This window comes from Natrix helvetica, assembly GCF_964273705.1.
Source record: "Natrix helvetica genome assembly, chromosome: 6".
NCBI lineage: Eukaryota > Metazoa > Chordata > Lepidosauria > Squamata > Natricidae > Natrix > Natrix helvetica.
The window spans coordinates 23,401,278-23,424,725 of NC_138553.1; the positions used below are offsets into that span (position 1 = coordinate 23,401,278).

General features: G+C 40.6%; 1 protein-coding gene across 1 annotated transcript in view; it reads right to left on the minus strand.

Moving 5' to 3' along the window:
- NT5DC3 (5'-nucleotidase domain containing 3) overlaps positions 1–21,149 on the minus strand; it is a 31,858-nt gene extending 10,709 nt beyond the window's left edge. The window contains exons 1-9 of the mRNA XM_081958492.1: positions 20,736–21,149; positions 13,061–13,245; positions 10,457–10,531; positions 9,322–9,377; positions 7,034–7,124; positions 4,720–4,857; positions 2,908–2,968; positions 1,357–1,459; positions 1,132–1,233 (exon numbers count right to left, since the gene is read on the minus strand). Coding sequence (XP_081814618.1) covers positions 1,132–1,233; positions 1,357–1,459; positions 2,908–2,968; positions 4,720–4,857; positions 7,034–7,124; positions 9,322–9,377; positions 10,457–10,531; positions 13,061–13,245; positions 20,736–20,982 — 1,058 coding nt within the window. The 5' untranslated portion in view covers positions 20,983–21,149. The remainder of the gene's footprint in view (positions 1–1,131; positions 1,234–1,356; positions 1,460–2,907; positions 2,969–4,719; positions 4,858–7,033; positions 7,125–9,321; positions 9,378–10,456; positions 10,532–13,060; positions 13,246–20,735) is intronic.
- Positions 21,150–23,448: the final 2,299 nt, after the last annotated feature.

Here is a 23,448-nt window from a genome sequence, read left to right on the forward strand (position 1 = left end):
TCAGCTGGTAAGTGGGAGAGCTTGTGGCTTAGAGGTTAATATACCTGCCGAATATGTAAAAACAGCCCAGGTTCGAATCCTAGTAAGGGTATGGATATATATAGGGATGCAGTGGCGCGGTGGCTCAGTGGCTAAGACGCTGAGCATGTCGAACAAAAAGGTTGGCAGTTCGGTGGTTCAAATCCCTAGCACCGTGTAACGGTGTGAGCTCCCTTTACTTGTCCCAGCTCCTGCCAACCGAGCAGTTCAAAAGCACGTAAAAAGGAACCATCTTTGGTGGGAAGGTAACCGTGTTCTGTGTGCCTTTGGCATTTAGTCATGCAGGCCAGATGACCACAGAAATGTCTTCAGACAGCGCTGGCTCTTTGGATTTGAAACGGAGATGAGCACCGCCCCCTAGAGTTGGGAACAACTAGCACATATGTGCGAAGGGAACCTTTACATACATACATACATACATACATACATGCATACATACATACCAGTGGTGGGTTCCTGCCGGATCGCACCGGATCGCGCGCTCCCTTTCGGCGCTGAACCCGGAAGTACGTTCTGGCCCCGCCCCTGGTGACGGGACGACGCTTGCCTGCGCTCCACCAGCTCGGCTGGGACCGGAGACGTTTCCTCAGCGGAGCGGAGCACCTGAAAGGGACACAGGCTCAGCCTGCCAGGTTGCCACCGCTCCACTGAAGACATTGCTGAGCAGAGAAACGTCTCCGGTCCCAGCCAAGCTGGTGGAGCGCAGGCAAGCGTCGTCCCGTCGCCAAGGGCGGGGCCAGAACGTACTTCCGGGTTCAGCGCCGAAAGGGAGCGCGTGATCCGGTGAGATCCGGCAGGAACCCACCACTGATACATACATACAATATATTCAAGCAATACTATCAGGAGGATAACGATATAAATAAACTTATTCTAAAGAGTTGGCAAAAGATATATCTCAGCTACTCTTCTAAAGAGAGAGCACAGCAGCTCAAGTGCAAGTTTTTAGCCTGGGGACCATGCAGGAGCAATTGCAGTTGGGCAATAGCACATTTTCAGAAGAGTTTCTCTGGCTCACTGTAATGCTTGAGCGAGTTCATCACGATAAAGGCCATCTTAGAGATATTTATAACTCAGCAGCAAGGAACTCACCTTCTCTTATCATTGAAAAAATTTGGCTTCTCTGCCTGGACAATGACTACATCAAAGAGATCTCTCCAATCTTTTCCAACTATGAACTTCATGCCTCTGTCCCTATAAAAGTAATCCAACATTTAATAACACAAGTATAACCAGTCTGGATTTGTTAAAGTGACAACTAATGGTTAACATTAAGATGAAATTTTTGACGGGTTTATGCTCAAAGAAACCACCTACACAAAGCTGCTAGGGCTATTTGTGATCAGGAACATCTTCTTTCCATGAGCTGCCAGCTTTGCTAACACAGCACGTGTCTGCTCAGCATAACAAATGTATTTCTCTAGAAGAGAACAAGATAAGAGAAAACAATCACAAAGCGTTTCAATTGAATGAATATTTATAGCAAAGTCTTCTCCTTTTTTGCAAAGTCATGTAATTCCAAATCGAGCATTACTAATAAAAACAAGCAATTTTGGATGAAAAAACTGCAATGAAAAGCCTGCTCATATGCTAAAAGTTTAATTATTATTAGGGCTACTTAAGCAGTACTACTGAAGAGCCCATACCTTTGGGGATGCTCCACATAGTTGCCACAGCACTGGAGATTTCAGTTCACACATATACACTGGACCATGGCAACAATATATGACCTTGATGGTAGCTGACTGAATGACAAACATTGCAGACGTATGAACCAATGCACGGAAATAGCCTTTTTATGGAAACTGGCATCACTGCATGTAAAATTGGATCTATTTTCTTTGACATTCCCTTCCATTTTTTTCGGACTGGTTTCTATAAATAAAAGTCAGTTCTTAAGAAAACCACCTAGATGTACCATGTAGATGAACTGCTGACATTTTAAAATTAATCATTGCTGAAAGATGGTCCAATCATAAGATTTCAGAGACATGCTCAGAAAGCTATAAGGTTTTGACCTGGCATAGAAAATTGGTTTCAGAACAAATCTTAAATATAGAACTTAAGCTTTACCAAAATGTAAACTTGTGGCATCTCAAGAGTTGTTCCTAATAATGAAACATGTATAAATATTTCAGCCTGCAAAAACAGGATTTTCTAGACGCTGATATGTGATACTTCTTATCTTACCGGTAAAAATTCTTATGTTCTTAAATTACCTAAACAGTTTAATACTTCATGTGCCAAGATTTTAAAATTCATAAGTATCTACGCACCTTCATATGAATGCACTTAGCATGCAACTTCAATTATAACATTATTCACTTTGGGTTTGCCACATTTGCATCCCAACAGAAGGCAATTTATTTCAGTTATTGTCTATTATGAAAAAGATTAGAGAGTTTATTCGCTATCACTGTAGGACCTCTTACAGAAATCAATGCTGAATATAGTTAAAAATAAAGAGCGACTAGAAAGCTTTGGACAAAGATGAAATTGAACTTGCTAAATATTTAGCTTCCATCAACAAACCAAAGCACATTAGGCAAAGAGTTTACTTTTTAGGGAAGGATTATGGAAGCAAAGGTTTGATAATCTTTTCATATTCACTCTATTTTATTTCATTTTTTAAATTACCCCAAACTTTACAAGAAGTAGCATGCCTCTAAAAATGATTCTAAAAATGCCATGATTTGGATACCAAAATCTTGCAAGGTGTTATATAAGCACCATGAAATCTTGAAAATTTGTTTTTAAACAAAAATAATGTTTAGCAGGGAACACCTGCAAATCACTTGCATTGTTTTTATTTAATATTAGGTATTCTCTGGAAGTGTAATACATGGTAAAAAATTCACTCATGCTCACCAATATCTGCTTCAATTGCACGGTACATTATCCCTTTGATGTGTACATCTCTGATTGAATCCTGTTAGGAAAAATGGAAGGGAGAATGAGATATTTCTCTCAGAGGTGGTATTCAGCAGGTTCTGACCAGTTCTGGAGAACCGGTAGCGGAAATTTTGAGTAGTTCAGAGAACTGGTAAATACCACCCCTGAATGGCCCCACCCCCATCTATTCTCTGCCTCCTGAGTCCCAGCTGATCAGGAGGAAATGGGATTTTTGCAGTAACCTTCCAATGGAGTGGAGAGGGAATGGACAGTATTCTTCCTCAAGCCACACCCACCAAACCATGCCCACAGAACCGGTAATTAAAATGTTTGAGTCCCACCACTGACTTCTCTATATAAGAGTTACATCTGTTGGGCAAAGAAATTAATTAGCAGGATCTTCTACCTCCAACAATTTTTATAATTATTTCAGTTGCTGATAAAGTAAATTGCTGGGAGCATGGCAAGACAAGGTATTAGCCAACCTGTGACTAGCAAAACTGAAAGCTATCCGAGAAAATAATTATTCACTCAGGGATTATTAGTAATATCTTCTAGTTTCCTACTGCTCAACTTGCTTTATGATTAGAAAATAGGTTGGTTTCAAACTTGCATTATATTATAGATTAATAGTTGTTTCCCAAATAAAACCCCAATTATTTTGCACACACTGAGCATTAATCATGTTTTAGAAACCATAATATCTGAGCTCACACAACCAAATAAGCCCGATGATGGTTCAGGGTGAGCCTAGACAACATTCAGAATAAGAGGTGGCCCATATCAAAGTTAAAACTTTGTATTTGCTCAAGTTGTTTAAATGAAAGCAATTTGCTCAAATTATGTTAATACGCCGACTCATAAATTCAGTCTAAAAATCAGTGTACTAACAAGCCAGATTCATAAACCATTAGCTAAATCCTGTTTACATTTTTAATGTAGTTTTATGCCAAAATGAACCACTTTCTAAGAGAAATTGAATTCTGATGTATACATTATGTAAATTAAGTTCATATCTAGATGCTCGCTATGAATAATTCCATTCTGCTAATAACAGGAAACTGAGTAAAATATTAAATGTTTATAAGTCTATTTACCTCCTTCCCCCCTTGCAGTTTCTCAGATTAAGTATGGAAAGACTACAATCTGTTCAAGAGTTTTTCATCCAATCTGCCAGTCAATAACAAATTCATGCAAATAAAGAAATCTACAGTAGATATGTTGAATCAATCATTCAGTGGCCCTGTCCCTTTTCCACTTTTTCCACATGTTGTTGACACTCAGTTACCTAATCAAGGTTTTCACTCAACTTTTAAGATATTTAGACACTGCTCACACATTTTGAAGGATATTTTTTACAACCACAAAATCCAGAAACTTTGTTTCCAAAGACCCAAATCTGGTTTTCAGTAACTAGATTTGTCAACAAGAAAATACACATATATAAACATGAACTAAATCTGAATGAAGCTAACATCTTTCATATTTTTAAAATAGCCAAAAAAAACAAACAAACCCCAAGCTATAAAGTTTTCTCTGGGTCATAATGTTTTAACATAAGGGTATTACCACATTTTTTGTAGTAATTGGTTTTTTTAAAAAAAATTGGACCTGAAGGATTATGGCTCTTAGCAGTGAAAAAATAATCATGTGGAATATGCATCAAGAAATAGAATCCTATTTCCGAAGAATGGGTATTATGGGAGTTGATGTAAAGCACAGCTAGAAGGCATCAGGCTGGGAAAACTCTGTTATATGGATGACTGTCACACTGGGATAGCCCAATACCTTCACATCTTTGTAGAGGTGAACCGGCTCATAGTCAATATTGTTCTTCAGAAAATACTCATTCACACAAGACAGGAGAGTCATCTCAGGCAAGGAAAAGATGTCCATGAACTGTTTCATAGTGTGACCATGTGAACTCTGCAAGCAAACATACCACATTCATGTATGTGCCATAAAACAATATCAGATATTTCAGAAGTGTTAATAATGCTTTCAATCAGCCTGCCTGCAAGCAAGCAACCAACAGAAAAGATGGCATATAACAGCGATGGCGAACCTTTTTTAGCTCGTGTGCCACAAGGGGGGGAGCGCAGGGGGGTCGTGTGTGGGCATGCCTCACCCATAATGCAATGTGCGACCCTCCAAGTGTGCATGCACACACAACACGCGATCCCCCCCATTTTTACATGCTTTTTTCGCCCTCCCCAGGCTCCAGAGGCTTTATAGGAGCCTGGGGAGGGCGAAAAGAGCCTCCCCCGCCCCGCCCCCCCGGAGGCCCTCCGGAGGCTTCAGGGACCATCCGGAGGCTTCCGTGAAGCCTTCAGAACGCTTAAAACAACCCTTAAACGCTTAAAACAACCCGTTTTAAGCACTCCAAAGGCATCAGGGAAGCCTCCGGATGGTCCCTGAAGCCTTCGGAACGCTTAAAACGACCCTCCGAGCAAATTGGAAGTCACTTCCGGTTTGCTCGGAGGCTCGTTTTAAGCGCTCCGAAGGCGTCAGGGAAGCCTCCGGATGGTCCTTGAAGCCTTCGGAACGCTTAAAACCACACTCCGAGCAAACAGGAAGTGACTTCCGGTTTGCTCGGAGGGTTGTTTTAAGCGCTCCGAAGGCGTCAGGGAAGCCTCCGGACGGTCCCTGAAGCCTCCAGAGGGCCTCCGGGGGGCGGGGGAGGCTCTTTTCGCCCTTCCCAGGCTCCTATAAAGCCTCTGGAGCCTGGGGAGGGCAAAAAATGGCTTTTAAAAAGATGAACTCAGCTGGCCAGCGCGCGCATGCGCGCTGGCCAGCTGACAGGACAGCGCTTCACATGCCCTGACGCGTGCCATAGGTTCGCCATCCCTGGCATATAATAACGTCTCTTCGTCTGGATTACAGTTACAATTTAGTCAGATTAGCAGACATAAACAACAACAAATTTTTGGCAACATCTCCAATGAATATACAATTGGCTCTCTCTTTGTTGTCCTTAGAAAAATATTTAAATCTATTTTATTGAAAGGTATGCTAGCTTTTAAATTGTTTATGCCTAAGTTTTATAAACTAGTGGCGATGGGCTCCAAGGCACCCATGGGTATTTTTCTTGCCATTCTTCAGGCTCTGCCCCTCTTGTCGTTTTACATTAAAAATTAAGCAGGGGAACTGCAAAAGCAAAGTTTCCAGCACGATCTTTATTTCCAAGCTCAAGAAGCTGCAAATAGGCTCTTTAATTTTTCTTAGACTGTAAGAATGAACAACTATATTCCATCACTTTGTTGGGAAGGGACCAGTAACAAAGATGGTGGTTATGGTTATGTAGTTATAGTTGCCTTCTTGACTTTTTAAAATCTCCTGTAGATCAGGGGTCCCCAACCCCCTAGTTCATGGATCGGCCCCGGGCCACTGCATGCCAAAAACCAGGCCACGCAAACAAGTGAAGCTCCATCTGCGGGATGCAGACAGCACGCAAAACCACGGTCCTCTCAGGTCTGTGGAAAAACCTCTCTCCATGGAACTGGTCCCTGGTGCCCAAAAAGCTGGGTGCTGCTGCTCTAGATAGTTTTGGTGTGTAAAGACAATAGGAGGGAGATAGGAAGGAGTCTGCTGGGAGAGGCAAGATGTTTAAATAGATGGAGGCACTATTCTGCAAACTGGTCTTTTACATTTCCCTGGTGGCATCCGTTTTATGGTGCAGCAAGCCTTCTGAGACACTTGGTGAAAACGCCCAAAACAACACTCAAATTTGAATTGTGGCCACTAGCCCCTAAGAATTGAAGGCCCTTGTTTTCTATTTTAAAGGATTTGTCCTAGATTCTAAATATGCCCTAGATTACTGCTTTAAATTTTGAAATCTTAAAAATCTTTTAAGACTTTTTCCCTGCAAAGAAGCAGAAGTAATGAGATGCCTAGCTGTAAGTTAGTATTCTACAAAAGATGCAGAAGGAGAACATACTTATGCGAATTCAAATTTCCACCTAACAGTAGATGACTCATATAAGTTTATTTTCTTTTTTATAATACCTTTATTAAGTTTCAACATCATGCATTAAGATGCAAATTAACATAGAAGGGTAAGGGAATGACAAAATACATTAAAAGCACCCCAAAAAAGTTTTACCTTTCCATAGAAGTCGCTCATTTGTTCCAAGGGCACATGGGAACCGTCATACATAGCAATTACTTCTTCATCTGGCACAACATTCAATCCTCTGGCAATAACAGCAGTGACATCAATGCAAAAGCCAAGCAGGTTTTACAAATTAATAGGTATATATACCATTTCCTAGCTTGTCATAAGCAAAATACTGGTAGTTGGAACAATTCTAAATTCTCTAGTTGCTAATTGAGATAAACAAATTACAAAAACAAAGCTCAGTAGCTGTTGATTCCTAAGAACATCAAGGAAAGCCCTACCGCATGATCCTTGAACAGAAATATCTTATTGCCATAGTTCACAAGTGAGCTTTCTTTCTGACAACATAATCTGTACTGAAATGTTGCATGAAATGGTTAAGAAACCAATTGTTTCTTCCCTCTTCACTTAGGCCTTCCCTGTGAGAATGCAAGAGGAACAGTTTCTTATTCTGCATCTGTTTTCCTCCCCCCCCCCCTTTTAGATTGTTAATATTTTAAATGTGTTGCTTTTGTTGAATAGTTAATATTGTGCAATCCACATTGTGATGCTTTTATTTAAGAAACAATCCAAAATATATTAAATAAAATAATTAACTCTTATTATCCTCAGTAGTAGCATAATACTAGAAGGTAGGAGCGCTATTCCCAGCTGTTAGATTACAATGAAGCATCAGAAATGTAAAGTAATTAAGATTATAACAGTGACAACCTTTTGACACTTGGAGGAGACATGTTTTCTTTTACTATACTGTTATCTTGAGGGACCAGAAACAAAATATGATGAGCAGGACAACAACATGATGAAGTTGTGAAAATAAGTGGATCTAAATGTTTCTACATTTGGAAGAATTTCTCATCATTTTGCTTCCCTCCCCTGTGCTCTAATATTATTTTAGGTTTGTTTAAGCCTATCCAAAAGACTTAATGCACTTGGCAGCCTTTGTTTCATGACAAAAATTAGCCACCAGTGTTTGAGGACATAACAATTTGTTAAATTAAAGGTTTCAATTTCAACAAAGAGTATTGTGCATGACATTCAGCCTGCAAAGTACCCCCAAGCCTATTTAATTCATGGGTTTTCCAAAGGTCATCACAAAGTGGCAAAGGATAATTAATCTTCTCCCCAGTAAGGTATTCTGTATGGGTAACTGCTCAAAGACTGAAGGAAGTGCAAAATATATCTAAACAGCACTAAGCCCTTGTGAATTCAGTGGGTTTACTTCCAAGTAACAGAGTTCAAAATATTCAGTTTTAAATGCTAGGATAACGTTTTCAGTTAGCATCTTCCATCTTGTGAGTCTTCGATTCCTCAAAATCTCTGAAGACCATACTAATTAAGGAGCAAAATCCAAACATTTTTGCCCACCAATTTGGGTCAAATATTTTCTAGGTTAAAACCTCTTAGCTTAAAAGACTGTAGCTTAAAGATAAATTCTCTTTATTATTTTAAAAAAATATCTAGCATTATATAGCATGCCATTGTTTTTTGTTTAGTAAATGCAACAGTTAGGTTATATCCCAATTTTTAAAATGCAGGAATGCAGCCTAATAGAAGACAATTGTTTCAGAGACATGCAACTGAATTTTTAAACATTTGCAGAAATTGAACAGACTGAATAATCAATAAGACTGTTTGCAGAATTAACATTATGCGTATATCTGAATTTTTGATGTGCACAAACAGAATGGTGATTCATGCTGAAAAATATTTAGAATCAATCTTGTTAGCAACATTGATTGCAAACAGTGGAATGTTTTTAGCAGCCTGCCAGTACAGTTTAACGGCTGGAAGCAAGAACATTAGTCTTTAGCTAATCCACTCCAGCTAAAGAATAGATTTGACTTAGTTCGGCCAAAAAAATGTTCTCTCACTCAGACCTTTACTGCAGCAGAGAATCAGTTTAATAACTCTGGTGATTCTTAAGAGACAGCCCAGCCATCTGTTGCTCTCTCTTTTCTACTGGTAAACGCCTAAACATACATATTTATATTTTAAATTTGACTTTCAAGCCCTGTCTTTTTTAAGTACTATAATCTGTATTTCTTGGATGTAATGGGAAGAATGGTTAAAGAATGACTCGAGATGGCATTCTGGGTTTTTCCATTAATGCAGAAGATAGAACAAAGTGAAAGTCAAAGTGCTGCATAGAGAATATGGTTGATGATGACTATTTGATGATAGCCAAACAAGGCAGGAGTTCATTCTACTTATATATTGCTATTATAGTGAATTACTGGTCCCCCAGAGGGAAAAAATGCTTCCTGGCTCACCTGTACACAGCTCCCAGTTGAATGTAGTGAAAAGCATCAATCTTCATTAATAATGCCTTTAAAGCAAGAAAAAAATACAGGCTAAATTTATAAATCACCCTAAACAGTTCTGATTAATTTTCAGGGAAACTTGTTTGCCTTTACTGCTACATATTTTAAAGATATACTTCAGTTAATCAGTGTCTCCAATTAAATATTATGATCAGAAATCTTAGAAGAGTTGCATAACAGCAACCCACCAGGGCTAATATTCATTGATAAATGTCTTTGCTAATTTTATAGAAAATACAGGACATGAAATCAATTTTGAAGGAACCAGATTAATCTCCAAAACAGAACACTTCAACAAGACAATAATTATGGAAGCTATCAAAATATAGAAACACTCCACAACATGAATAAATGTGACAATACCTCCCGCCTACCAGACATCTGGAAACCAGCCCTAGTCAACAAATGAGCCCCACCCACTACCCACGCCATTACAACACGAAACAACAATAGACACACAGCCAGCACCAATCAGCACCAATCTACCAATCATGATACAACCACACAACCAATCATTCCACTTACTGAAACAAAGCCAGCACTCCACACACCCCCACCAAGATTTATAGAAAGACGGCAGCTCCGATCACACTTTAAGCCCAAAACACAGCCTGAAGATGGCGAGTGAGACCTCGCTGAAACGTTGCCAACAGGATCAGCATATATATATATGCTCAAATCATCCCACTTTGAACCCCGCTCTCTAGAAACGGTTCTAATGCTGGGAAACATGGAGGGAAAGAGAAGAGGAGGGTGACCAGAACCAAAGTGGATGGATCAATGGTGGTAATGAGTATGCCATTGAGAGATTTGAAAGAACAGGAGAGGGACAGATCATGATAGAGGAGACCTATTATGTGGTTGCTAGGAATCAAAATCAGTTTGATGGCACATAATTGGTCAATTAGATTGTAAGGAACCTTGGGTTTAATACATAAGATTTAATTCCTAATACCATTTCTATAAATATTATTTCAAATCTGAAAAGTAAGCATGCTAGCTTGCACCTGACAACTATTTCAGACTATTAGAAATGAAAACAGATAATAACCATTGAAGTTCCAAATAAACAATCCATACCTACCCGATGCACATCATAATGAAGCCCCCTTATTGCAAAATTCGGGTCATAGTCATACTTTCGGATTTCTGCAGGATACTGGCAAAATCATAAAAACAATAGTAATTTAGCACATAATATAAGCCATAGGAAACACATCTCAATAGATTTAGTGAGGTCCAGTTCCCTTTCTTCTACTTCTATGAAATGCCTCTTTTGTTTCCAATTTTTATCAGGAAAGCTACATCCTAATCTGTAGCCACACCATGGATGGAATTTAAGAAGGGGGAAGAGAAAAAGCACAATTTAAATGTAGAAAAAATAGTTCTGGTTCTATTTATCCAAGGTATTACAACAGTGCTAGATATCGCAATTAAAAGACTCTGTTACGAAAAATGTTGGTTAATATTTCCTTCCCATTTCTCTCCTTCCTGTATATCAATAACATTGTTTGAAAAAATTCAATCAAACCTATTCGTTGAGAAACTTTGTCATCTGATCAAAGGCATCAACATTACAATTTTTAAAATTAGGAACTATTTATTTGTTTGTTTGTTCCCAAAATAAGACATCATGCTATCGTAAGAATCTTCAGATGAGTAATAAAAGAGCAAAAAAACCCACCCTCTTAAACTACAGTATAGTTTTACCTGTTATTTTAATTTCAACTGCATTACAAATATGTAATCTCATGCATCCATGGGAAGGCCAGTTCTAAATTCAAATATTCATTGCTTACTCTTTCTTTCCATTCACATCCATTATGCCTCTACAGAAGAGGAGGCTCTGTGAAAAAAAATTTCACACTTACTCTCTCTACTCAGCAGAGCTTAGAAAGCTGGGGAACGTTCATTAAATTGCACTTGATCTAGTTTTATTTCACATGACAAATCACAGGTAATTCTTGGCCATTATTTTGGTTCCATCCAACGACTAGCTCCATAAAAATAGTTCTATTCCAGGCTTGCACTAAACCAGAGATTGCAACTAGTTGTGTGTTAAGATCCAATTTCTTATTTACTATTACAAAGATATTTATAGTTATGAATATATAGCCACTGACCTTTGGACAGAAATGCAGCACTGGGTACTGTATGCTTAACAAACTATATTGGGAACTCAGTTCACATAGACAAAAAATGTTTACACCCTCATAGTATACAGAGGGTTAATACTTGTGTTTACTAATTCAATGAAGTCCTTTTGTTGGGATAGCATTCTAGGCAGCAAAATCAGCAACGAAGACTCTATTTACTTTCAAACCAAGGGATTTTTAGGGTTTATATCATGCACATTACTGCAGTAATCTGTAAGTTGAACATTTTCATCTCCCCGTCCTTGACTTATAACCTTTGGTTTGGCAATTGTTCAATGAAAGTAACTTATGATGGGTTTTCCCACTTATGGGCATCATAGCATCCCTGGGATCACTGGGTCAAAATTCAGTATGTATTTACAATGGTTGCAGCATCACAGGGTCATGTGATCGCCATTTGCAACCTTCTCAGCCAACTTCCAACAAGCAAAGTCAACGAGGAAGCTGGATTTTCTTTTAAAAATCATATGATTAACTTAACAACTGCAGTGATTTGTTTAACAATGCCAAAAAGGCTATAGAATTGGGTGCAACTGTGGTTATAAGTTGAGGATTAGCTATATAGAATTTGCTAAAACTATATAAGCTCAATGTAATTAGGTTGCACCTGCCCAGGGAGGCCATTCCCCTCCTCTGAAATGTCATAAATACATGCATAACATCTGTACATTTCTTCTAAATAGTGCAAGGCAGGGTAGAATGGTCCCTTACACTTCATTCCAAAAAATAATGGCTGTAAGGTGGAGTTTTGACCTAGAGAGCACAAGTTTGAAGCAAGAACTGTCCTGTCCACTGACATCATCCAGGTAAGTGGTACAGGTGGTCCTTGACTTATGATTGTTACGAAGCCTGACTATTACAGTCAGAACAATTGAAAAGCAGGTCATCATGTGATCAACTTTGGGGGTTTATTGTAACTTTGGTCACTAAATGACCAGTCATAAGTTGACTGTACAGTAGAGTTAGGAATGAAATTCCCCACTCCTGAAAGATAACATAGCAGTAATAATGCTTGTCCTCAAAGCTCTTGACAAACAATTTTCCCCAAACTCATGAATTTAGGCTAATTCAGATTCTAAGGCAACCTTACCCTATGTTCCCCTCCAGATGTGCAGATATCAATTCCCAGAATTCATTTTGCAATATGGTTACTCCTGTGAATTCTGCAGTTATGGTTGGCAGATCTGGAGAGCACGTACTTTGGGGAAGGGTATCCTATAAATGATCAATTTTAAGGATGACATCATGATTTCAGATTCTTCTAAGAAATTAATATTAAATTTTTAATTTTGGATGAGCTAAATTCATTCTGAATTAGTGCATGTCCTATGCAAGAAAAAGCGATGAAGTCAACTTCTTGCCAATTTACATTCTTGAATCCACTTGGAAAATTTATGAAAGTTCTGTAATATAATTTATGTCAATACAACATAGCTTTCCATAATATGCTTTTTATCCAGAATTTATTTCTTGCTATACAATTGAATTTCCAGGATATTATAGCACCACCCCATCCTGGTATATCATCTTACCCGATGTTCATTGATCAAAAGGTCCCGGGCAGCATTAAAAATCAATGTATGCAAATGCTTGGAATAGAAGACCAAAGTGTAGTCATAATCAAAGCCGTAGATTTCTATATTTGAGAGACTCATTTCATTGTTGGAAAAGATAGCATCCGGATTCAACAAATTACTCATGATTGAAGGGACTAAGTCTATGGAAGAAAAAAACACATAGAAACACCTTTTCAAGAATAGGTATTCATAATATATATCATAAATGGGATGCATCTACATAAAAGATACTTAATGCTATTCTTTAGCTAACCTGAGGTGGATTCTGATCTGTTCAGTAGCTCATTCAGATAGTGGTCACTCAGATTTTCCCAAAGGAAGATCAGGTTATAAACAGAGAAACAAAAAGCACCACCATTGCAAGCTAAGCAATAAACTTGCTGCTTGCCATTTACATGGGTAATTTCATGGAAGAAGCCAGATGGGAAAATTAAAAATTAACCGTAATTTTTCTTACTCCTCCTGACTGTCTTTTTAAATTTTAAATTTTAATTGTACATTGGGTTTTTTACAATTGGGGTATTTTAATGGTGATTTTTAACTGTCTAAATGTTGTAATTTGTTACCTCCTCCGTGCATGTGTGTCTTTGTATATATGTATGTTTATGTGTTTGTACACATGTTTTATGTTCTATATGCTCCATTGTACGCCGCCCCGAGTCCTGTCTGGAAAGGGAACGGCTAATAAATTCAAATTATTATTATTATTATTATTATTATTATTATTATTATTATTATTATTATTATTATTATTATTATTATTATTATTATTATTATTATTATTATTATTAACTCAGAGCTCAGGATGAAGTTACTGAACACCAAATCCATCTGTAATAAACAGATTAATCCACAACTGCAGACGAAAGTACATGGAATCTATCACCGAAATGTGGCTGGATGAAGAGATATTGCCCCTTGCAGAGATCTTTCCTGCTGGGTTTCACGTTTTGCTCAGTCCTGGTCCTAAGGCAGGGGAAATGGTACGGTAATCATTTACTGGGGATTTACTGTTCTGTAAGCCAGAAGACAGAGGTCTACATTGAGATGCTGAACCAAAGCGACACGCCAAGAGTACAGTTAAATAGTGACATCCCACACCATCATCTATGAGATTTCATTATGGGGATGGCATTTCAATCTCCTCTCTCTTTGTTCAATGGAGCTCAGTGAGAGAAGAATGGGTTTGTCCCAGATCATCACTGACCCAACTTGTGGCTGGCTGCACTTCTGATTTGTTCCCCTTGAGATAAATGTCCCGTGATCTGATTCTTGGGAACTTTCCCCCAGTCCATTTTCATGAACAGATTACTTCCTCATGCTGGTAGAGTTAACGGGAGCTTAAGAGGCAACAACACGTCTTTGAAACGCAAGAAGAGGCTCCTGTTCTGGATACTCTTTGCCTGACCAATACTTATTGAAATGGTTTGCTCTTTTGTATTTTAAATGTGCATTGGACATCTCAGCATGTGGTATGACCTAGGTCGAAGCTTTTCGGGACACAAGTTCCTTTGAAGATAAAACTGGAAGGCCATTTAGGCTATCCTGGGTTCACTGAAAGAAGTGCAAATATAAGAAATGAATTATGTTAAATGTAATGATGCTCAGTTGTTCATAAATCATTTGTTATATGGATCATAACTGAGACAGCACTGAAGCACTTGAGTATTGTATGCAATTTATTAATGCAGTATTGACTTCACAAAGATTCAGACCTATGAACGTATAAATGCCATATGACAAAATAACCTGTTCTTCTGTTGTATGATAAAAGTCCATTTTAACACCAACCGAACACATTGTTAGATATTTATGTACAACAGAGAGATTAAAAAACTGAAGAGATTTCCATCTTCCTCCAATCCAAAGCAGCCTTTAGAAATGTCAAAACAGAATATCAATAGAAGGTATGTAGAAAGAAAAACCAAAAAGCAGATCTTGGACATATGAAACCAGGAAAAATTCCCACTGATTTTACCAATGTGGGGTATTCTTTAATTTTTATTGAGCAATTTAAAAGTTTCTACAGCTTTTGACATCCTTACACTATATAATCATTCTTTCCTTATTACACTAAATTTAAAATAATCACCTCATCTTTCTAACATTATATATTTAAAAGTTACAGATTGAAAAGATAAATTAGACTGAGATATAAAGATTGTACGTAAGTATGTAACAGCTTGCCTATTTTATAACATTAAAAAACATTGGTTTTATGTTTACAAAAAAACCAAATCTATAAGTCAGCGATGACGAACCTTTTTTGGCTCGCGTGCCACAAGTGGGGGGAGCGCAGGGGGGTCGTGTGCGGGTGTGCCGCACCCATAATGCAATGCGCGACACCCCCCCAGTGCACATGCGCACACTACAGGTGTTCCCCCCCATTTTTACATGCTTTTTTCGGCCTCCCCAGGCTCCAGAGGCTTTATAGGAGCCTGGGGAGGGTGAAAAGAGCCTCCCCCGCCCACCCGAAGGCCCTCCGGAGGCTTCAGGGACCGTCTGGAGGCTTCCCTGACACCTTTGGAGCGCTCAAAACGACCCTCCGAGCAAACTGGAAGACACTTCCGGTTTGCTCGGAGGGTTGTTTTAAGTGTTCCGAAGGCTTTAGGGACCGTCTGGAGGCTTCCCTGACACCTTTGGAGCGCTCAAAACGACCCTCCGAGCAAACTGGAAGTGTCTTGCCCTGACAAATGGCTCCGTGTGCCACCTGTGGCACATGTGCCATAGGTTCGCCATCACTGCTATAAGTCTTGGGGACAATACATGTAGCAAAATACATGGCTAAAGTGTTTAGTCTCAGGAGGCTACATTAAAAACTTTTACTTTTGCCAACAATTGCAATAACAACAAATGCATTGTGGTAGATTGCCTCTAAGATTTAGATAGTCAGTTCTCTTCTGTTTGTGGTTATCTTGACACCACATAAAGAACCTTTTGTTCATTGCCCAACTTTTCAGTTCTCATTATTTTGACCTCAGTATTTTAATGTTTGAACTATTTGATTCTTGTTTTTTACTGCTGAATTTAATATTACCTCTTGGTTTGCATTTTAATTTTTATATTCCTTACAAATTGCCCAAAGTATTTGATGCAGCACAAAAATTTTAAAGCAAACCAAACTACTCCATGATTTGTATAGCTCACTTTCTCATTTACAATGTACCAGCACTCAGCATTCTGTCTTCTAACTGTTTACAAAACCTGCAACTATCTTAGTAAGATAAAACTGCTGCATGAAAATCCTTACCTAATAAGGTAAATGAATGTATTCGGGAACACTCTTTAAATCCTGAAGCCACGTAACATAATTTGGGTTTTTAATAAAATGCATATGCTACCTGACAAATAGTACTTTGAAACAGGCGTAATTTAGCATAGCAGCATGATGTATCTGCCCTATTTAAACAAAAGTATGAAAGCATACATGAAATATACTTTCTGCAACTGCAGCACAAAATCTTGAGAGAAAATTTAACCTAACTCATGCAGCAGCTCATTTGAAAAGCATTGTGAAAAAATGCCAAATATCTTAACTCATGTTCGTATTATCATGTTTCCCCGAAAATAAGACAGGGTCTTATTTTCTTTTTACATACAAAATATGACTTGGGCCTTATTATGAGGGGAGGGTTTATTATTTTGGGGTTGCCGGGCGGCTGCTCTCTTGCGAGAGGGCTCCCAGCCTCAGGGGCGAATGGCTGTGTTGCGCTATTGCAGCAGCGCAACACAGCAGCCATGAAGCGACCACACTCATGAGCAGCCACCCGGCAAACCCCCTTTTCCGCCAGGCACAGCGCCATTCACTGACCTAGGGGTATCGCCAAGCCCCATGAGCACCTGTTTGCCGCCACCCGATTCCCGCGGCTTGACACCTTCAAAATGGCAGTGAATGGCACTCTGGACGCCTGGAGGGGGGGTTGCACGAGCAGCTGTTCCTCTCTCACTCACGCGCCTGCCAGCCTCACAATGCCCTGGCCCAGCTCTCTCCGCAGAGCCAGGGCACCTCCGCCACCACCACATGGCTTTTTTTGCAGCTTCCAAACAGAGTCTTCCGGCAGTGGCCGCTCTGGGCGTACGGTATATGGTTGTACGTTCTGTCAGCAGCTGGCCCACAATCATAGAGAGTACGCCCAGACCAGCCACTGCCGAAAGACTCGGTTTAGAAGCCACAGAAAAAGCCATGTGGTGGCGGTGGCACCGGCGGTGGGGGTGCCCTGGCTCTGCGGAGAGAGCGAGGGGTGGCTGTTAGAACTTTAAATCTAAGTCGTAAGTTAAGAACTATCTGTATATATATATATTTAAAATGACAGATGAAATAATTAGATCAGGGGTGACCAAACTTGGGAACTTTAAGACTTGTGAATTTCAACTCCCAGAATTCCCCAGCCAGCATGGCTGGCTGGGGAATTCTGGGAGTTGAAGTCCACAAGTCTTAAAGTTCCCAAGTTTGGACACCCCTGGACTATAGCAATGCGCTCTGCAAAGGACTGACTTTGAAATCACAAGTGAGCCATCATAATGAGATGACAGCTGTGCTGAGGCCCTGCAAATAGTTGCCTATAGGTTTCCAAGTCCAATTAAAACTTCTAACCAATAGAGGCCTATACTGAATGTTCATTCTCCAGTTTGAATCTTTCCTAATAAGCTTTGCTGCCCAGGTAACTCATTGTGATAGAAAGCCCACGTCTCTGTCTTCTAGCATGCTCATAGCAGCAAAGTAATTTCCCAGGTTTGAATTAAAGTATCTTCATACCATCCTGAATCTTTCATTCATTCCATATCCCACTTTTATTTTTACAAATAATTTAAGACGGTGAAATATCCAACACACTTTTCTATTTTATCCACAACAACCACCCTGTGAGGTAGGTTGTGTTGAGAGAGGTTGACTGGTCCAAAGTCACCCAACCAGCTTTCATGAGTAGGGTGGGACTTGAATTCATGGTCTCTTTTGCTTTCTAACTTGGTGCCTTAACCGCTAGACCAGAACTGGTTCTATGTACCAACCTTCTCTATGTCACACTGATCAGCTCTATCATTATTATTATTTTGCTGCTGAAGACATAAATGTTTCAAAGGAACCCCAAAAGCAAACTGATCCACAATCATTTTTTGAAAGTTTAGTATCTCTTACGTTTCCTCGATTTTCAAATGGCCTAACACCTTCAACAATGCCTTTACTATGTTTCATAGTTTATTTTATTTAAAAAAACAATATTGAAGAAGCATAGCTCTCTTAAAAGGAGGAAAAGAAAAAGATATCTTATCAGGAATGGACTTTTCAGATTATTTTTTCATGTCGTAGATAAAAATGATTGTTAATGTTTTGAAAGAATTGCTGGTAAATTCCAGTTTTGTCAAAATTCACCAACAGAGGTAAGCTGCAGCTAGAATTTTAAGGAGTGGAATAAATATGGCCTCCTGGTTGTTATTCAAGCGCAATTATCACCCACACCAGCTAGCAAGTGCAGCAACATCTGTTGTATTATGTAGTAACTTGCATCTCAATCCTCAAGTCATTTGAATCCTCTCTTAATCTTCTTCCACTTCTAAATAGGATAGATTTGACAGGTCCATCTCCAAAGACCAGAAAGCTGCTTCATGATACATCCAACTAATATGCTGGTCATCAGAGTAGAAGCTGTCAGGAAAGAGATATACTAGAGCTCTATTCCCAGGAAGGTCACCGCCACAGTGCATTGCACTCACTGTAGTGGTTCATTGCAACCAAGTCCATGTCTGAGAAGCTGACGATATTTTATAATGCTTTATAAAAATAGATGAAATCACTCATTTTATTTTTTCAAAAACTCTGCTATTTTAACCCCTTGAGTTATACAGGGTGGAGTTATACAGAGCCATATAATTCCTGTCTAGGAAAACTTACAGGAGGCTTCAACTTCTTTGTCCTCGGGGGGGGGGGGGGGGGGGAAGCGTGCCAGGATGTAAGGGCCATTACTAACCATGCCCCATTGATTTCATGTGTGGGTAACGATTCACAAAAGCCACTTCCTTGATAATCTATATGAGATGGGCAGAATATGCCTGGGAGAGTCATTCCTGGCATGTCCCAACTGCATACTTTATAGTGGCGCTTTGAACGGAGCTCGGACTTTTACTATCAACTGCAACAAACTAAGCATAGATGGAATTCTGCAATGGCAGTAATGTTTCCTAACGATTTCTTTACATTTTAAAAAGAAAAGGGGCCCCTATAGAAAACTTACCCACATGTCTCTTCTTTAAAAAAAGTATTTCCTAGGGATTACCTCCATTTTGATTATTTTTTTTATTCCCAGTACTTCTTATTCAAAATGCCTCTGATTTAATTATTCTCTTCCTGGTGGCAGAGCTTCGTTTGATTCTCTTGTATGTTTGCTTGCAATCCTCCTACCTAAGATTCCTGGTAATCCTTGCTTACTATATTGAATTCTACTGTATAGTGTAATATTAATGCAGCATCAGGGGTTTTCCATTCAATTGTGTAAAATGCGAAGGATGCATGTTTTTGTTTTATTTTTATAGTGTTCCTATGTATGATGTACACTGAAGGTGGCATTTAATTTTGTTGTACGAGGTGCAATGACAATAAACTAAACTAAACTAAACTTGCCTATGAGGCAGAAGCAAATTACAACTACTGAAGTTGTGGAGATTCTGATTGGATATTCCCATTTTATTTAAAAGTAAACATTAAAGCAACTAATAGAGCTGTAATTTATGCTGCAGCAGTGGTGAAATTCAATGTTTTTTTACTACCGGTTCTGTGGGCATAGCTTGGTGGGCATGGCAGGGGAAGGATATTGCGAAATCTCCAATCCCACCGCACTTTGGGGCCAGCCAGAGGTGGTATTTGCCAGTTCTTCGAACTATTCAAAATTTTCGCTACTGGTTCTCCAGAACCTATCAGAACCAGCTGAATTTCATCCCTGTCTGCAGCCTAGAATTAAGCAAATAGGATGCTTAACCTACCTTACTCTGGGAGTTCTTGAAGTATTATCCACAGGCAAGGGGGGGGGTCCACTAAGGACTTACTATGGGTTTCCTAAATCCATTTCCTTATACATTATCCAGAGATCAACAGCATACCGTTCTTCTACCAGGACATCCATAAAAACACCCCAATGTTCTTACTGATAGAGGACTCTGTGTTTGTTTGTACAGGCATCCTCCCCCACAACTTACAAATCCAGTACCACCTACTATTGCCTGGTTTATCACCTGCTCAACTCAGATTCTAAGCTCAAGCCATTGCAGGGCGACACACCTGCCCCCCCCTCTCCCCGGTGACCTTGGCCAAGGAGATGGCTTTCCCCACGTCGAAGCTGAAGCGCATCACCTTACTCACCGTCGAGTAAGGGTTTTTTTTTTTTTAAGTCATTGTGGAGCCCGCCCAAAACGAAGAGGGAACAAAAGAGGGAAGTGAGACGAGGAGGCGGGCGAGCCCCCTTTCTGCGATCCTCGAGGGGGCAGCGAGGGAAGCCGGAAGCCTCGTTTTTGAAAAGGCACCAAAGCCGCCCGGCGCTAAAACGTGCAACAGGCACCGCGCCAAGAAGATAGGCGAGCGCGCTCGGCTTGCGGGGCAACTTTCTCTCAAACCCACCCGCATCCCCCGATTCTCTCTCACCTTTGGTGACTCTTTTGGCCTCGTTGTAGCTTTTCCACAGGTAGCTCTTCATATCCGGAGGCGGAGCGGACGGCTGCTGCTGCTGCTGCTGCGGAGACAGCGTGCAGTAAGGCTTCGCTTTGAAGCCGCCGCTGCCAAGAGAAAGCCCGGCGGAGAGGTCAGCAGCCGCCGTCGTCGTCCTGCCCGCATTGTCTTTCCCTGCTGCCCTGAGAAGGAGCCTGAAGGTACCAGCAGCCGCCACTGCCATGACCAGCGCAACAGCCTCCAGCGCCTTCAGGCAGGGACGTCGGCAAGTCGCGCGCCGGGACTTCTCCTTCTCCACGCGTGCAAACGCTGCCGGCTGAAGTCACTTCCTCAAGCCCCGCCTCCTCCGGCGGGCCGGGCTGGCCGAAGACAACCCGGGGGTCTGGATTGAGGCTCCGAGAGCGCGCGCGCACTTGAATTTATATACCGCTTCACAGGGCCTTCCAAGCTCTAAGCGGTTTAACTGACTCAGCATATTGCCGCCCCAGCAATCTGGGTCCTCGTTTTACCGACCTCGGAAGGATGGAAGGCTGAGTCAACCTTGAGCCGCTCAGTACTGCAACTGCTGCGCCACCCACACGGCTCTTGTTGCTCAGATGAGCCTGCGGGCTTCTGAAAACGCCTTCATTTCCTTTCCCTTAAAAAAGGTGAACGACCTTTTTACGCTCTCTCCGGTGTTTTGCTCGAAAAGGGAAGCTCGTGATCCGGGCATTATATTGGAGGCAGAGGGAAGAACTTCACATCCCCCACATCTGGATGGATTGCCCCTCAGGGGGCACTGAAGCAACTGGCTGTTGGTTGGGCCGACCCGTTTTGAGACATCCTGGAAGGATGACATCAGGGGTGAAATTCAGCAGGTTCTGACAGGTTCTGGAGAACTGGTAGTGGAAATTTTGAGTAGTTCGGATAACCCACAAATACCACCTCTGACTGGCCCCCGAGTGGGGTGGGAATGGAGATTTGGTAATATCCTTGCCCTGCCACGCCACGCCCATCAAGCCACGCCCACAAAACCAGTAGTAAAAAAAATTGCATTTCACCACTGGATAAGGTGATGTCCCAGATGAATGGATAGAGAGAAATATCTGTTATCTTCCTTAAAAGGGGGGGAAATGGGATGCAGGGGATCAAAGATCAGTCAGTCTGACATTTACAGCTGGAGTTTTGAACAGAGCATAACATGATTGACTTGTAAGCTACTTTGAAGGCAATGTAGTGTTTGCCTCAACCTTGAAGTAAACTAGACAAGTGACCTGACTGTATAAAAAGAAACTTGAAAAATGCGTGGAAATCTGGAATCATCTAACATCTAACACACTATACTCAAATCAAAATACTGTATCAAAATACTGTATCGCATTACAGAATGGTGTAGTACCATAGTATCTGCTGAGCAATAATACAAAGTGTCACATGCAAATGATTGATGAACAAACATGAGGAGGTTAAAATGTATTTAATTAGTTTATAGCATGAACAGTTGCATAGGCCGCAGCACAGTTGGGCAATCACAGGAGAACGAGATGATCAGACAATCCACTTCAGACTCCATTTGCTAGTGGAAAATGCCTCCTGAAGCGGCCATTCAGTTACAATGAAAATGAAAAAGGTAACTTACCAACCAATCCTTGCATTTAAACCTTCACAGGTCTGTAAAGCAAAGGAAAATTGAAGTACAATCATAAGCGTAGTTGTGACTGCAGGATCCAATCTGAGGACCAGGGGTTTATCTTTCTAAGGTTTTGTGCTGGTGTTGGAGCCCATCCTCAGGGAACTTCTCTTTCTGTAGATTGCATTTATATAGTAGCAGGTTGTGTGTGGCATTTAGTTGTTAACTGCAGTGCCGATGGCCAGCTATTAACAACTAAAAGCCACACACAATCAGGCAACATATAAATACAACTAGAACAGCCCAGTGCAGAGATTCTGGAGAGAGAGAGAGAGAGAAATTCCCTGAGGATGAGCTTCATCACAAGCCTGAATGCTTGGAAGAATAAACCTTCTGCAACATTACCCTGGGCCACGTATATCTGCCTTCTCTCGACAGTTGTGATTTCATTTAGTGATCACTTTGCCTTGGTAAGGCCACACTTGGAATACTGCATTCAGTTCTGGTCGCCACGATGTAAAAAAGATGTGGAGACTCTAGAAAGAGTGCAGAGAAGAGCAACAAAGATGATTAGGGGACTGCAGACTAAAACATATGAAGAACGGTTGCAGGAACTGGGTATGTTTAGCTTAAGAGAAAGAAGGACTAGGGGAGACATGATAGCAGTGTTCCAATATCTCAGGGGTTGCCACAAAGAAGAGGGAGTCAAGCTATTCTTCAAGGCAGCTGAGGACAGAACAAGAAGCAATGGGTGGAAACTAATCAAGGAGAGAAGCAACTTAGAACTGAGGAGAAACTTCCTGACAGTTAGAACAATTAATCAGTGGAACAGCTTGCCTCCAGAAGTTGTGAATGCCCCAACACTGGAAGTCTTTAAGAAGATGTTGGATAGCCATTTGTCTGGAACGGTATAGGGTTTCCTGCCTAGGCAGGGGGTTGGACTAGAAGACCTCCAAGGTCCCTTCCAACTCTACTATTGTATTGTATTGTATTGTAATGACCAAGTCGCTGGTGCCTACTGCAGTCATTAAATCAGCACTCCCTGTAGATTTACACAGGCATGAAGGAGTGCAGGCTTTG